This window comes from Falco naumanni, chromosome 2 (assembly GCF_017639655.2).
Source record: "Falco naumanni isolate bFalNau1 chromosome 2, bFalNau1.pat, whole genome shotgun sequence".
Classification (NCBI taxonomy): Eukaryota; Metazoa; Chordata; class Aves; order Falconiformes; family Falconidae; genus Falco; species Falco naumanni.
This window is the reverse complement of record NC_054055.1, coordinates 24170369-24187439: the sequence shown is the minus strand read 5'-3', so window position 1 is coordinate 24187439 and position 17071 is coordinate 24170369. Positions and strand designations below refer to the sequence as shown.

Below are 17071 nucleotides of genomic sequence, written 5' to 3'. Positions count from 1 at the left end.
TCTCACAAAGGTAGATATTAATAAAGAGTGGATTATTGTGCACTGTAAATTTAGAAGTCTAGACCTAGAAATACAAATAAAAATTTAACTGAATCTAGGTGGTCTTTTTATAGAATACTCCTCTATATTTAAAGGATGACTGGCTGAAGGTGCAAGAAATGCCTTTATTCAGGTAGGAGGAAGTGTTGAAAGAAAGTTCACATTCAAGGAGGGATTAAGACTCAGATACTATGAAGGACAAGATCAGCATGGCACCATCTCCTCAAAAGTTGGTTTAGCTTTCCTTAGTGACTGTAGCTTGCCAAGTGTTTTGCAGGTTTGTGTTCATATACTGGTAGGTGCTTTTCAGTCAAAATGGTTTTCTTCTTTTCTTCCCTTCGTGAACACATACATACTCCTCACATATAAATGTTTTAGGTGTCCCCCAGAGATGTGAACTCAATTTCTGTAAAAAATCTGAAACTCTTCCCTGATAAATTAGATCTGTATGTATTAGACCTGTACATTCAGTCCAGACTGGATTTTTAAGAGTCCTGATTTTCTTTTTTTTTTTTTTTTTTTTTGCTGTTGTTGTTAAAATAAGGTTTATTTATTTATTTAGCTAGTTAGTTATATGTTTATTTTCCCAGTGTTGATCTGATCCATTTCATTATGTTGGAAAAGTTTTATCAAAGCTCTTGCTGCTCTGTCACCCTACTTTAGGGTAATCTGCTTGGGAAATATAGTACTGAGTTGTACCTTCTTGATCTTCGGTTGTACAAACTTCACCACACAAATCATTTCTTCCTGGTTTACAAACACATCACCCAGAACTTTACAACTTAAATTATCCAAGAGAAGTTTTCTGGGTCTTGGTGCAGCTACTAACTCAACTGGTTTTGCTGAGCCCTTTTCAGATGCAGACCAGAGCATTAGGTAGTAGAAATGAAAGCATGACAAAGAAGGGACAATAACTTCCGTATCTGACACTACCTGGAGCCTGCTGTTCTTCTCAGCTGAGAACCACAGTACTATTACTCCTAGATTGCGTCTCTGATCCTCTATACAGACAAATACATATTTTCTGTAAGACACGCGATTTCACTGTTTTCTCAACTTTCTGAGTAAGACAAAACAGCTTGACAAAAATGTGTATCAGCATTTGTTATCACGCAGTGCACGGGACTGCTGTGCTATCCTCTGGGTTTTATTAAATTTTAGGCTTTTCCAGGCTGCAGAAGTAATGCAAATTTCTTCCATCTTTTTTTTTTTTTTTTTTTTTTTTTAAATAGATTAAAACTAAACCCAAGTAAATAGCTACACATTTTGCATATAGCTACACATTTTTTAGAGCCATTTGCTCTCATACTCACTGTGACCAGTATACATGTTTCTTGTTTATACTGCAAGCTATCTGGGGCAAGGATTCTTTTGTTTGTAAAATACACTCTACAGAAGGGCCCAAATGTTCATTTAAGTGTCATAGGCTACTAAAACATAAACATTTAATAACAGCACAATTTGATACCACTAGCATGACATGTCTGATCAACATAATTGCTTACTTTTTTAACTTCATACTTAATGGCGAGTTTTAAGCGGCTAAGGCTGGGGCGACCATGTTCTCCATTATTATGGCTCATCTCTACATCACCATTCAAAATAGCTTCCACTTCTTCTGTATTTCTGCACAAATCAAGGAGTCCAACTACAAAATCCTTGCATTGCATAGACAATTTCTTGTAATCATTCTAGAAAAGAAAAGAAGAAAGAAGATAACTTGCTGTTTATACCTAACATGAGATAAATAGTTCTACATCCCAGCTACATGTCTATGAGCATCAATAGCTTGTTTGCATCTTGTTATGTATTTTTTTTCTGGTAGATTAACAGCACTTCGTTATCAGGCATGTGCTTCCCCTAAATGTTCGAAGACTAGGATTTGTCTTACATTATTAATTTTTACACCTGAATTACTTCTACAGACTTGCTTTAGAGCCAATTGGAAGTAAAAAAAAACACTTGAAGAAATACTGTATGTCATATTTTAATGACTATTTCAAGTTGAGATGAATAGCATGGGAAATTTCTCTATTCACTGACTGTCACAGAGGTCTAGATAACTAGCTCAGATGTAGAACATTACACTGTAGAGATCTCAGTTGGACAAGACGAGTATCCTACAGAGAACACACCTAAACAACTTCCCAACTTTCTTGAGAATTATGTAAATATATTGAATTTTCTTAGGCTTGAATTAGTCTTGTAAATCTTATCTTTCTCATTTTTCAACATCTCTTTTAGCTTGCAAACATTAATTTGATTGTTCTTGTCCAGCAACAGCGTCAGCAATGCTACAGATAGTCTGGTGATATCACATCCCTAACTTCAACTCAGTGCTCTCTAGCTTGCATATCTCATGACAGACTTTGCTGTGTGAGCCAAAACGTTGCTCTACAGCTTCAAGTTCAGTTGTTTCAGCTACCAAATACCCTTCTCAGCCACTGTTTTCCAAAAGGTGTTAAGTCAAAACAGAAAAATATATTTTGATCACTACAATCCAGTTTGTTAACCACTCCTTACTTGCAGCTGTGTTTGGGTCTTAAAAGATGAACATAGCTAGATAGGTAGGAAGTTAGATGGATATAAATATAGATGTATATCTAAAGCTAAAAAATGTGTACATATAAATTGCCCCTGGCCTAGATCTTACAAGAGATTTATTCATACATGTGTCAACATGATCTCTGCTAATTTTAACATCTTAAAAAGATGAAATTACTGTAGAATTTTTCCCAAACAAAAGAATGAAAAAAATTCCCAACCACCCCACACCATACGGGACTGCTCATGTAGTCTCTATTTCATGTTACAGTGACACATTTCCCTCTTCTGGTCTGTTCTTCACAGCATTCCCCCTTCTCCCACTCTTAGTCTCTGTTTAGTCCCTTCTTTTTAATTACTTCCTTCATACTAACTGCCATCTAATGCACAGGCTGGAAAAGAAACCATTATTTTTAGTATACGTAATACCCTAATTTATTTGTTGAGGGTGTACTTTATGCATGTTTGTGGTTTATCACCCACAATACCAGTTTATTACTTGGTTATATTAAAGGATGGCATTCAAGTTTTACATTTCATTTTACTTCGATGGATGCAAACACTCACAGACAAATAGTTATAGCAACTGTTGTATGCCTACATAAAACTGCTAGTGATTTATCTTTTTAATAATATAATGTAAGCAAGAGAGCTCAGATCTGTCATAAAAGAGAAAAGAACTTTAATGTAATTTCTCTATAAAGACAACAGAGGCTAAATACTAAAACTATTTCATGACATGCTGTTTATTTTACCATTTGTTTTCCCTCTCAGAAGAGGAACAAGAGAGATTAACCAAAATCCTAACTTCTTGACCCTACAGAAAGATATTTTTTGAGAGTAATATATGACCTTCTGTTTGGCTTTCATTTCTGTAACAGCAGTTCTGTATTCAGTTGTTATAATGCATAAATGTCTTCTTCAAAATGAAAGGAAAAGTAGCCATTTGCGATTCACAAAGGGAAAACATAGAGCCAACCTATCCACCCTTGCACAATTACACACCATGAACTGTTCCAAACTGATATCTGACCCTTGAACATCAAATGAAAGGAGTATTTTTCAATAAATTGAGGAACAAAATCATTTGGCCTTCATAAATAACTAGTACAAAATATTGTAATAGATTTGTAGTATATTGGTATGAGCATATTTTCTGGTAGGACATATGTATATACATGCACACTCACAGTTTTCATCAGTATTTTCCAGCTCTGGTGACTGAAACATGACATGGATTTTTCAAAAGAGTGTGTGAGGAGACCATCACTCCATGGTGGAATCCAATGACTTAGGGTAGTCTCAAAGCAAAAACTCATATACAATAATTTACTCTAATGAAGAACATGCTTTTTTCTGAGCGTAGTCCTGTTTACCAAAATGAATACTGAATGGGCACTTTTAAAAATAACCAGCTACCCTCATTCATATTTTGCAAAATTATCCCTTCTGAATTTAGGTTTGTACACAGTATCACAGTATATATTATCACCCAGTAAATTCATCCATAAACTCCATCATTTTATTTTCTCATTTGCAAATGCAGTAAAGCAGCTTCCCCTCCTTTGAAACACGGCCACAGCTGTCATCAGTGGTGGTAGCTGAAATGTCCTCAGCAGTCAGGCTGCAGCAAACGAGCTTTGGGGAACGGAACAGGGCCCAGCATCACCACCTCCCTGCCAGCCATGGCACCGGATGGTTGTAAGACAGCAGAGTCAGCTGAAGGCAACGCACGTCCCTGCTCCAGTTTGCAGTTTGCTGTCTTGAGATGTATGAAGATTTTATCCTTTTGGGGAAGGTTATGGAGGACAGATGGGATGATAATGTCTTAAACTGCTACAGGAAGATTTGTCAGCATCTGAACAAAAGGCAAGTAGCTCTAGCCAGGCAACTTTTTTTCTAAGAAATCAAAAGTGTTAACTTGCAGAGACTACTGCACAGGCTGCCTTTTGCCCCTGGTCTCCTTGGTCCACTTAAATACGTAGCAACAGCAGAAGTGATTAATACACTCTTCTCGCTGAAGACATCTCAGTGTCTCTCTGTCACACATGGAAGTTCCCCCTCCCCCACAGTCTCACATGTCTCTTACCATTGAGCCAAGGGAACATGGTCATTTGTTTTGGCTTAAGTTATTTTTGAAAATTGTCAAAGGCACGTAGATAACTCCATGATTTCTCCTTTACTGCAAAATGTAAAACTTAATGAACTAAAAAAACCAGTCCTGGGAGACCTGAGAAGGTAGTTAGCAATTAAATTACAGTTGGAGGCTCTAAAAATAATCAGCCCTTAATTCTACAATAAAGCGTGCGTGTCATTTATTTTACTTATGTGGCAATGTTGGTTCAGAGCTCCTGAGCAGTTTAGGAAAAACCCAATTTTGCCAAATTTTGCCACACCAAGGATGAGGGGGCAGCATAGGCTGCTCCCACTCATCAAAAGGAAGGTGATGATTTGGGGTGAGCTGTGGGGGATGAGGAACCAAGGGAACAAGATGCTGGTGACAGAGGAATGGCAGGAGGGTGGGGGTGATAGTGGCTGCTGCTGAGAGGGGTCACCTGTCTTTTGTGGTAGGAGTAGCCACAGACTGTCTTGGTGTCCCAGGTAAGGCAGCAAGCAGGCCATGGTCACTGAAAACCTCAGCTGACCATGATTTGCCTTACCTCTGACCACGTAAGCGGGAGAGCAGAAGGGCATCACCACAGCCACTTCTCCCCAAAGAAAGGGGCTTTCTCCACGCAGCCTCCTGCGACCAGTCACAGGCTCCTGCTCCCCCCAGACTGTGCCTGGGATGAAAATGCTCTCAGGACACAGGCTGACACTGAACCCCACAGATGAGATGGAGCAGTGCTCCAGACCACATCCTGGCCCTGCTTAGTGAACCAAAAGCACGGATACTGCTGTATGAGGATTTAGGATTTCAGAGTGCCTTTTGAATGTAAGTGGGACCTAAATGTTAGATTTAGGCATCTTAGTAGGTGGATAAACACATTATTCCCTTTACAGAGTTGGTCCTTACTCCTTTAGTGCCTCATTTCTTTCTTCTAAAAGGTGATGCCTTTTCTTTAAGAGAGCTGACAGTATCTGTGATGAAGGCTGGGATCTGATCTCTGTAACGGCAGTCGTATAAATGAAAACTAACAGAAAATCAGACTTTGAGATGATAAATTGGATTTTACTTCTCATCAGAAAAGCAAACTCAGATGACCTTATTAGGGGTATTAATCTACAGCAAACAGTAACATATCTATGTTTAATTTAAAAATACATTTTCCACACCATCCCATTAAACAATAAAACAGTCTGTTGCCATTATAGCTGCAGTGGACTTTGTACTAAACGCAAATCTTATCCATTTTGAACAGCACTGGGCCACAGCTGTCCCTCTCAAAACTCCAGGCCACATCTCTGCAGGAAAACATTTGTCAAATATCACCTACATCCTTATGGACATAGTAAAGATATTAGCTCTAAGGTGGGCAAATTATTTAGATGACAGAAAATATGAGAACAATCCCCCAAAATAAAAATATTCTGTATAACATCAAACCTTGTAAAAGCTACACACTTATCCATGTCATAAAAAGGTAAATTAAATGGCATTCAGAGAAGATCTCAGAATTACTCAGGAAGCCTGAATTTGCTATTTGCTTGGCATATGCTCCTACACTGTGCTTGACACATCTGTCCAGTTAGTCTTCCTTCAGAAGTCATCTTCTACTTTTTTCTGGTTTTGCTCCTAATAAAGAATGATCCCCCAAAACACTTGTAAAAACAATACCTGCAATGAAACGCAGCAGGCACGTAATACTAGATGACGCTGCTGCAGAGGTTTGCAGCAAAGAAAGGAGTTTATTCCAGAGAATAGTGGTTTCCACTGATTATGGCATTTCCTATTCTGTGCAAATCACAGCTTCATGGTCACTGTTATCTCTGACATTAACTGATGGTGAAGACAGGAGAGGGAAGTAATTTTTAAGATAGTCACAGAAAAACCAGCATCACAGTTGAGCATTTGCCCTTTCTGTTGCCTCTGAGGAAGACGTGGGAATTATCTGTGCCACTGGCACACGCTAGGGAGCTGCTCTTCAACAATACCCCATTGTCACTATACAACAGGTGACTTTTAAAACAGCGTATTATCAGAAAGTTCAATTTTCATTTAGCTAAGGTTTGAAACACTTTAAATGGCACAGACAAACCCTAGGTGGAGCTAAAGCTTTGCCATGTCCAGCTAATCTATGCACTAACAACATACTTGTTTTGATTACGCTAACACATGTAACACATTTTTACAAAACCCACATCTTTATGCAGGGACTACACTGTCGAGATAATTGTGGCAAACTCCTGAAATAAAGTAAGGGTAATAATTTTTAAATACATTGCTGCTAAATACAGGGATATGAGCTTGCAGGAGCACAAACAAGCCCAGATTCAGTGAAGATGTCAGCATCCATTTCCCCGCAACTTGTACACACAACCTTTGTACTGCCTGCACTGAACCTAAGCCAGGTATTTCTCAGTCAATCCCCAGACTGTCCAAATACTGTAAATGTTATCACTTATTGATAGGGTAAATGTTAACTCTCATTAATGCATGTATAAATGTACTCCACGGTCTTTGATATTTATCCAGAACCACCACTTGATTTTAGTACCTACAAAAATGTTCCCAAAAGACCTTATGTTGGCAGCTGCCTGCGCCTTATGAAACGTGATGCAGTGGCTTTGCATGGGAAAGTTTTGGTAGCAGGGGAGCTACAGGGGTGGCTTCTGTGTGAAGGAAGGTGCCAGTAGCTTTGCCCATGTCCAGGCGGCTCTAAGATGGACCCACTGCTGGCCAAGGCCGAGCCCACCAGCAACGGTGGTAGCACCTCTGGGATAGCATATTAAGAAGGAAAAAAAAACATCTGCACCGGTGAGAGAGAGAAGTGAGAATATGTGAGAGCAACAATTCTGCAGACACCCAGGTCAGCGCAGAAGGAGGTGGAGGAGGTGCTCCAGGTGCTGGAACAGAGAATCCCCTTGAAATCTGTGATGAAGACCGTGGTGAGGCAGGTTGTCCTCCTGCAGCACATGAAGGTTAACAGTGGAGCAGATCCCCACCTGCAGCCCATGGAGGACCCTATGCCAGAGCAAGTGGATGCCCAAAGGAGGCTGTGACCTGAAGGAAGTCTGTCCTGAAGCAGGTTTGCTGGCAGGACTTGTGGACCCATGAAGAGAGAAGCACACACTGAAACAAGTTTACTGGCAGGACTCGTGACCCCACAGAGGACCCACACTGGAGCAGTTTGTTCCAGAAGGACTGCAGCCTGTGGGAAGGCCTCATGTCGGAGAAGTTCAAGGAGAACTGTCTCCCATGGGAGGGACCCCATGCTGGAGCAGGGGAAGAGTGTGAAGAGGAAGGAGCAGCAGAGACAATGTGTGATGAACTGACCACAACCTCCATGCCCCGATCCCCTGTGCTGCTCAGCAGGAGGACATAGAGAAACTGGGAATCAAAAGCCCAAGAAGAAGGGAGGGGTGGGGGGAAGGGTTTTTTTTTTCTGATTTTCATGGTAATAAATTAAACTAATTTTCCCCAGCCGAAGTCTGTTTTGCTTGTGACATAATTTCTGAGTGATGTCCCCATCCTAATCTTGACCCACAAGCCTATTGTTATATTGTCTCTTCCCTGTCTGCTTGAGGAGGGCAGTGACAGAGTGGCTTTGGTGGGCACCTGGCATTCAGCCAGGGTCAAACCACCACAGGGAGAGTTAAATTTCCATGTTGCTTTGTGTTCCTGCTTGTCATTGTTTCTATTCACCTTCACTCTACTCTAAAGAACACATACATCCACAGCAGAGCTTGGCTGACAAACAGCAAGCAATATGGAGCTGCTCTGTCTCTTGTCAAGCCTCCTGTTTTTGCTGATGGACAGTACCTCAAAAACTCTGTTGCAATTCTTTATACAGTACTATGCTGGAAGTGGAGCTCTAATGTTAGAGAAGGCAACTGAGACAAGAGGAGCTACCAAACCAAGTCACTCTGGTAGGAGCTCATGGCACTTCAGGGCAGCCTGCAGAAGCTTGTGATCTGAACCAGCCCACCCCTTCCCATCCCTGTGCTCCATTCCCTGCTCTAGTGGCATCAGGAACAAATACTGCACTACCAGTTCATCTCATGGATTGTGTACTGCAGCATACATTTGAAGGACACTTCTTGCTGATGATGCAGATTATGATTTTATTTATCTTTATAATAATCTTAGCTTGTGTCGCTCCAACTGTGGTAAACGGAGCTACAGAGTCCCTACAAATCAGATATGCTATTTATCTCAACATAGCTGTGAACTTAACAGGCTGCATTGATGGTGTATGAAAAATGTTTTTCTGTTCTGTTCTAATTTTACTCCCCTTTGAGTTAATCAAGTCCTTTTGTTCACATCTTCAGCAGCTGCTAAAGAGAAAGAAAAAACAGTATGTGGTTTAAATACTCTTCTCTGAATTTTACATGAAAGTAGTGGATGAAATCACAGTCCACTGAGGTCCTAGTAGAAAACTAGGGAATACATGGGGAAAACATTCATTCTCTGCTTTAAGCTGAAATGCTCTTCCCAGAATTTCATCTTATTGATAAAAAGTAAAAATTATCCTCTGCTCCTATGCCAGCTGTTTAGCTGCTTTTTCTAAGATCCTTTTGCACATTCCTGCTCCTTTTCCCTCTCCAAGAAATATTTCAGCTTCTTACAACAGATTGGTGCCACAAAGATACACCTATGAGCAGAAGTCAAGAGTAATTGCTTCAGAACTGCAGCATCTCAGCTGAGGCTGGCTGAGCAGAGACGGGTTCATGGCCTTGCGAACTATGCCACTGCTAAGAAAATTAACATTAAATAATGGTCATGGCAACTTCAAACTCTTCCTAACACAATGTTGGAAATTATTCTATTACTGCTTTGGAGGGGTTTGATTTCCTGTTAGTGAAGTCTATCTGTCTTGCTCTGTCACAGTAGTATCATATACCAGCACCTGCTTTCAACAGGGTCCCATAAGGTAAACCCTGTCCAAGGGACTTTAGCTAATCTAAGTCATAATTAACACTGCCAATGTTTGCACAAGGCCTGAGTTTGCATTTACTGAGAGAAAAAAGCTTACATTCTGACTGTCTTAACACAAATAAACTGTGGTAAATAATTGTGTAGGTTGTGCACTATGGTACCTACATAACAACAACAAAATAAAAATAATAAAAAAAAAAAACAAAAACCCAAAAAACCCCAAAGAACACCCACACTTCAAGAATCTAAGTGATCTAAGTGGCCTGGAATCTCTGAGTCTCAACTATTATTTTTTTTTCCAAATCATGCATTTTTGAAACATTAACATTCTATAGAACATGGAAAAGGTCTTAAACTTCACGGAGTTGACATATTAATAAGTACAAGTAAGTAAAAACCATTAAGAGATTAGTAGAAATATCAGAGAACAGCAGCATATTAAGAAAGGAAGAGGAGGACATTATTTAGAGTCCCTTTTGTCAATAAGTGCAAAACATTGCAAGGAGTGCGGAAGTTTTCAGTCCAACTATGAGAAAATGAGAATGCATGAGGGTTTAATAGAATTGTGCAATTTGTTTTGCATGACCATTCCTCCTTTCCCTGTCCTAAGCCAGCTTCACCCCTAGGTTTGAAGGGCCTCCTTTACTATCCTACCTGATAGGAAGTGGAAGATGAGTTCACTGGCACATTCTACATAAGCAGCCTGAATTACAATCAGCATAGAGCAATTAGACATTCCCAAAGATTTAAATCTTCCATTCATTAAACAGCTACATATTTGCCCATGTTATCCTGCTCATTTATGAAGATGATGCTGATCTTCTGCTGCTTAGTGAATGGGAGAAAGACCTTTGACTGAACTTTGCAATCCTGTGTCTGTCAGAATCGTTATCCCTCTACTCACCTTAAACTCTTTTTCAATGTTGGCAAGCACAGCCAGCTCATTGCTGAGCTCTAAGGCAGTCATTACAGGGTCTTCACTGGACAAAGACAGATAAGCAGGGCTGGCCAGACCTTTGTAGGCATTGATTCTGGATCTAGAGTGGCTGAAAGAGTCATGCTTTTGTTTCTGACTGCATTCACTGCACTTGCAGAAATAGTCATGGGGCCTATCAATCCGAGCTCCTTTTCTCAGCAGAGTGTGGACAATCTCATACTCATGGCAGTGAGCGGCCAAAATGATCGGTGTAACATCGTGGGAAAACCGAGTGCCATCTTCATCGTATGCATAGAAGTCATCGTGCTGGAGCTCTGACTGGCTGGGACTCAGTGCAAGCCTCTTGCCTTCAGCAAATGCGGGATGGTTTAGAATGGCTTCCACTATCCGAACATAACCTTTGCTAATAGCCAAAAGCAAGGCATCCCCAACCCGAGACAGGTTCTCTTTCTTCAGCAGAAGTTCTGTGATTTCCAGGTGCTCATTGGCAACTGCCAGCTGCAAGGCGTTCTGCCCCATATAGTCTACACAGTTCACATTGAGGGAGGGACATTCTTCCAGCATTTTGCGAATCACTGGAATATTTCCATATTCTGCTGCATCCAAAAAGCGCTCCTCCTCAAGAGAAAGACTTGTTGAGTGGTCATTAAACATATATGCTGGCCCTCGACTGGCCTGCCTCCTCCCCTTCTCCCGAAGAATGGTCTGTCGTCGTAGTGCTAGTCTGTTCTCGTTGCCTCGGCTGTGTGAAAATAGAGAAATTATTCGTTCTGGTTTATGCGAGGGCATACCCACTTAAAATAAAAGATTAATAAAAGTATTTTAACAATGTATCTGCTGCATATTTTTAAAGCAGAAGGGAGACCAGAAACCCTGACGTTGACGCACTGTGTAACCACTGTCACTACAAAGCCCTAGAATCAGTAGCCGGTTACATTTTACTTCAACAAGAAGAAAAACCCCTAGTCAATCAGCATTTAAGACTACACTTTTTTCCCTACTTTGTCCTCCACAGCTTCTGCATAATTTTTAGTGAAGTTGGACTGTGCTTCATGTTACACAGGTAGAATAATGGCTTTGAAGGTATGGTTCTTTCTCAGGTTTACACAGAAACCCCTCTCTGCTTTTCCAGCGCTCTTTTATCTCAACTTATCATCATTTGGTATGTCACACATCCCTCTGGTATGTTCGGTCATTTCACAGAAAATGTGCTTCCTATTGCAATCTAGAAAAGAAGAAAGCATTATAACACTTTTACATGCTAAGATTTCACTTTCTGGTTACAAGACTATTTCCAACAGAAAACATTCAGCGAAGTTTGAGAACTGCTTCAAGAACTAAACTACATTTTCTCTGGATGAATGTATTACTTTCTGACACTTCTGTTAGATCTGGCAGGTATTTTGAATGACCAACGGAACAGCTGGGTATCAAAAAAAAAAAAGAACATCAGATCTCAAGTTCATTGTTTAAATATATATTTTAAATACAAAGAGGACCTGGAGAACAGCGATGACATGCAGTGACTGCCACAGTTCAGAGACAGCCAGTATCAACAGCCCATGTCTGCTGAGCTGACAGGAGGCATTCCAGTGATACCACACAAGCCTAGCTGCCCTCAGGTGTCCCTTCTGAAAGCCACCATCCCTTCAAGATGCCATTCATACGAAGCTGTTTAGTTGGTCTATGTTGATGCTAAGTCACAGATCAGAGTGAAGAGAAGTCAACATGTGAAAGGAGTCAGCAGTCACGGGGTGAGGGATGAGGGGCTGCACAGGGCAGCAGGGCACACAGACATGGAAACTCCCTAAATTCCCTTCTGCCTCAGAAAAGCAGGCAGGCTGACTTCACTCGCTCCTGTTATTCCTCGTCCCATCACTACTTCAGCTACTTTCTAACTTACATTTTGGATCAGTCTTCCCTCTTCTCTGCTGATGTTTTTCTGACATCTGTAATTGAATACTCAGTCATAAATTGAATCAGTACAATCGACTACATTGTATGACATCTGTTGGTCCCCATCTGCACCATCCTTTTCATTATTACAGTTCATAACCTTGATATCTTTTTTATCCCTCCACTCATTGGCTTGCCAACAAATCCTGCCAATTCTTGTTTCATGATAGCTCTGAAATGTTGTCCATTTTTCTGCTTCTACTACTCAGCCATTCCTTACCTCTTACATTAATTTTTAATTACTTAAAATTATTCAATTATTAAAACATGAAGTGAACCATAGAAGCTAAGTTTGCTGAGGAATGCTACAAAATATGCTACATTCCTCTTTAACAGTAAGAAAATCTACTTCATGACTATTATTTCAGTAAACTAAGATCCCAATTCTCAGTAGAAATTCAACTGCAAATAATTTTCTCTCCTAGAATTACTCTGCTAAATGACAAAATATTCACTACTTCATCTTATTTTCTTTTTGAATGGCAGCTTAATGCTTCTTTAAATACCTATGCTCAAAAACACTTCACTATTTTCAGTATTTCCCACAAAATAACCACAAGCAATATTTTATTCATTAAATACTTACTAATGAATATGAATCTGAGTATTTAAATGACAGTAAAAAACTTTGTGACTCAAAACGGCTTCACAAAAGGTAACATTACAACATATTATTTCTTCTATATTGTTTATATTTAACTTTAGTATAAATCTGGTTTTTGCCTCCTGCCTTCTCAGTTCCAGAGATATAGTCCTCTACAACACTGGAAATGCTTCAAATTGCCAAAGTCTTAGAACTAAAAAGACAAATTTTTTACAAGATAATCACATGTATGGAATGTGGAATATATCAAAATTGACAACTGTACCATTGTTCAACGTGCAGACAGTACTAATAGCATGCTATAATAGCAAGTTTACAACCTTAGCTCAGACTGTCTCCCATTTCATGATATGGAATAAAGTTAGATCCTACCATCTCCTGCTCCTCAAGATTATCTACAAAGGTTGTCTCAGTTACTGTGAGTTCAAAGCATACGATAGAGCATGGATGTATGCTAATGACCTATAGGAGGTGAACATGCTAAATGTCTGGTTCAAATTTTTCAATGCATATTTCCAGGTATTTCAAAATAAAAATATATTTTTGAAAAGACAGTCTTTGGAAAGGTTTCATAGAAAACATCAAAACTGCAAATGAAGAAGTTACTGGCATTAGTGCAATACTGGTGTCAAAACCCGAGATTCACTAAATAGAAGCCACTCTTTTGATGTATCTACAAGTGCTCACTGGAAACGTGTGCTAAACTGGAACAGGGATGAAATGGTAGAATGGAGAGATCACAGTAGGGAAAGCAGATGCCAGGCTACCCAGTTTTGAAAATTACACCTTAAAGGACTGAAACATGGTTCTGAAAAGTTTCTTCAAACATGGAATGTTTGTGTATTGGTAAGGTGAAAATCACCTGGGAGACAGGAAAGAGGAGGAAGGTAAAGGCAAGATGGGGAGGGGTGGGGAATGAGAAATAAAAGAATGTAAGGGGAAACACAGCAGGTTTTAAAATTTATGCACTGAATAACTCTTACGAGATGACCATAGCAAGACACAGGGAGACAGCTTCCCTAACTTCCAGAACAGAGTTAGTTCTCAAAAAATAAAGGACTTAAATATCCCAATTAATTTAATCCTACAGCAAGGGCTTTAATCCAGCTATATGTTTTTGTAAGCTTTATAGCTTCCTGGAAAAAAGCACCTCAGTGTGAGAATAATAAAATTTTGAGAAAAAAATTGTTTAGTTGACACTGATTCACTGATCAGAACTGATTTTCATTCGCCATTGCCTTTGGATATCCAAACTGTGCAATGCTTGGAAAAAAAACCCCACATTTTTAAAGGAAAATGAACTAGAGCTGAAGTAGAAACAGAATAGTGTAGTTACATGTCTTGTACATGTATATTTCTACCAAATTTAATTAAACATGCTTTGGTTTTAGAGCTTAAATGATAAAAATTAAAGTTTCGCTAATGTAAAAAAAAATATAAAAATGGGTCCAAACACTTTGTACTGATTTTAAGACTTTCTAAAAATGTGATGTCATAGGAGTTCACAGAATTGTGAATTGCCTCTGTTTCTTAGGAGATATTTAGAAAGACAAGTGTATCTGGGTTGGACAGTTGTTAGTAAGATATATAAATGTTCTCCTGCACCTTTATTGAATGATCATTTTGTTTCTTTGATGCATACTGCTTTGCACTTTTTCTATTTTATAGTTGAATGTATAAATGGAATAACCTAATAAATCACCATAGGAGGCAGCCCAAAACAAGTAGGAAGAATAAAGCATGATTTGGTCAAAAACAGCATTTGCAGATGAAATACAGATAAGAAAGGTGGCATTTAAAGCAATTAATTTAAAAAGGAATACTTTTGAGGTGTTTTTTTTCAGTTTAGAAAAATAGAGAAAGCTTACAAGATTCAACACATATATACAGGAAAACTAGGACAAATACAGAATAAGAGCATATAGCTTTTTTTCTGAGCTACTGTTCCACAATTCATAGGATTTGTATTTACTACTAATAAAAAAGTTTGCTTTCAAAATGAATTTACACATAGAACTAAATATTGCCATTCTGGCATTTAAATATTTTGTGTTGTTTGAAAGAAATGTTTCTCTACTAAGAATGTGTAAAAACCGATTTACTACAAAACATCAAATAACTAATTATTATATGTAGTAGTTACATGTAGATATAACTGCCCTCGCATAATTTAGATTGCTTTGATATTATATAGTCAACCTCTTATTTGACTTATGTTTCATTTTCCTTCTTTCACAGTAGAAGCTACAACGCTACTGGGATTGCGCACGGCTCAGCAAGTCTGGATAGCAAAAGGTGAAAACATCCTCCTCTATCTCAGAAGCCACTGTGCGATTTAGTTCTTGACTTGAATAAACTGTTACAATCAGATTTTCTTTTACAATCAGTTACAACCAGTTACAATCAGTTTCTCTTCAATCTTTTGATGTCGAATGTAAGCACCATCACAGTAACGATACGTAAGTTTTATTATACAAATGAATGGTACTTCTTTTCAGTGTTTGCTATGGCATCAGAGTACAACTCCAATGGAAATGTAATAGCAGGATATGTTCTACAGCAGGTTAATCACATCACGCAAGTTCTGGTCCCCAGCCCAATTAATCAAATTATAGTAAAAAATTCTATTATATCCTGATCAATTCTGAAACGATGCAGTATTAAGCCTCTTCCACAGAGGCTTTATTCTGCTCAATAAAAGCCATTAGAGATGCTAGTGTTTTCTCAGTGTGAGTTTTGCAGCTGACTCAACTGGCAGCAGCAGCAGGCAATAAGTAACCAGTGTCTATCATGTATGATCTTTAATCTACTTCTTACACTTAGCAAGGAAAGGCTTTGAAAGATTTGAATTAACACAAGCATACGTCAGCGTAACAACTGCTACAATTGTCCTTATCTGTACTTCTGCTCTCACCATGGCTACTGCAGTTTCCCTCTCCCACTTCAGACTTCAAGATGTGATGACCATCCTCCAACAAAAGTCACTGTGTAATCTCTCACCTTAGAAATCCCCAGAGCACCCATGTTCCCTCTACCTTATTTTACCTCAACTAATTCTAAAGACCCAAACCAACATGTTTTAAGAAATACTTGTTGTTTTGCTCCAACTGGTATCATGGGTCTGTCTCCCTCAATCCTTATTCCATCAGTGTCTCTCCCATTCTTTGTCTGTGCTACCTAATCCCCACACCTGCTGAACTCATAACAACACGCTACTGGTTATTCCTGTCCTCCTGATGCTCACTTTTAGCAGAAACATGGAGACCACGCAAAGATGGTGTTAGGAAAGCTAAAGTTCAGCTGGAGTTAAAAGTAGCAAAGGATGTGAAGACCAGCAGAAACTGTCTTTTAAAAGTACACCAGAAGCAAAAGGAAAACGAAGGAAATTCATATGGACCCACTGTTCAACAGATTGGTGGACCCAGTGACCATGGACACAGGTGAGACTGATGTACTCAAAGCTTTCTTTCCCTCAGTTTTCACCAGTAAGGTCTGTGCCCAGACCTCAAAAGTCCCCAGCAGAGTGAAGCATTATCTGCATTCAAGGCAGACTGACCTGGGCTGCAATTAAGCCAAACAGACACAGAATCCTGAAATCTTGCATCCAAGGGTACAGAGGGAGCTGGCAGATGTCATTGCAAGGCTCTCTATCACCTTTTAAAAAGCATAGCGATCAGGAGAATTTTTACTTGCAGGAAACAGTTTTCCGAATTTTTAGCTCTGGTTTAGCACTAGGTTCTCAGTTTTTAATAAAGTAATCATTGAACTGCATAGAACAGTCATCTGAAATGCAGAAACCATCCCATTGACCAGCATGCTGGAAAATTTCCTATCTTGAACTACTTTCTTCATGGTCTGTGCAGCAATAATTAACTGCTAATAATTTATACTGAAGTTACTTGAACAGGCAATAAATTCAGCCTGTTAAATAAAATCACAGTAACATTTTTAA

At 39.2% G+C, this 17071-nt stretch overlaps 1 protein-coding gene across 1 annotated transcript in view; it reads right to left on the bottom strand.

The window, feature by feature from the left end:
- The window catches only part of TRPC6 (transient receptor potential cation channel subfamily C member 6), a 98321-nt gene that overhangs the window by 27907 nt on the left and 53343 nt on the right, over window positions 1-17071 (bottom strand). The window contains exons 2-3 of the mRNA XM_040584497.1: window positions 10527-11301; window positions 1545-1730 (exon numbers count right to left, since the gene is read on the bottom strand). Of these exons, the coding sequence (XP_040440431.1) occupies window positions 1545-1730; window positions 10527-11301 (961 nt within the window). The remainder of the gene's footprint in view (window positions 1-1544; window positions 1731-10526; window positions 11302-17071) is intronic.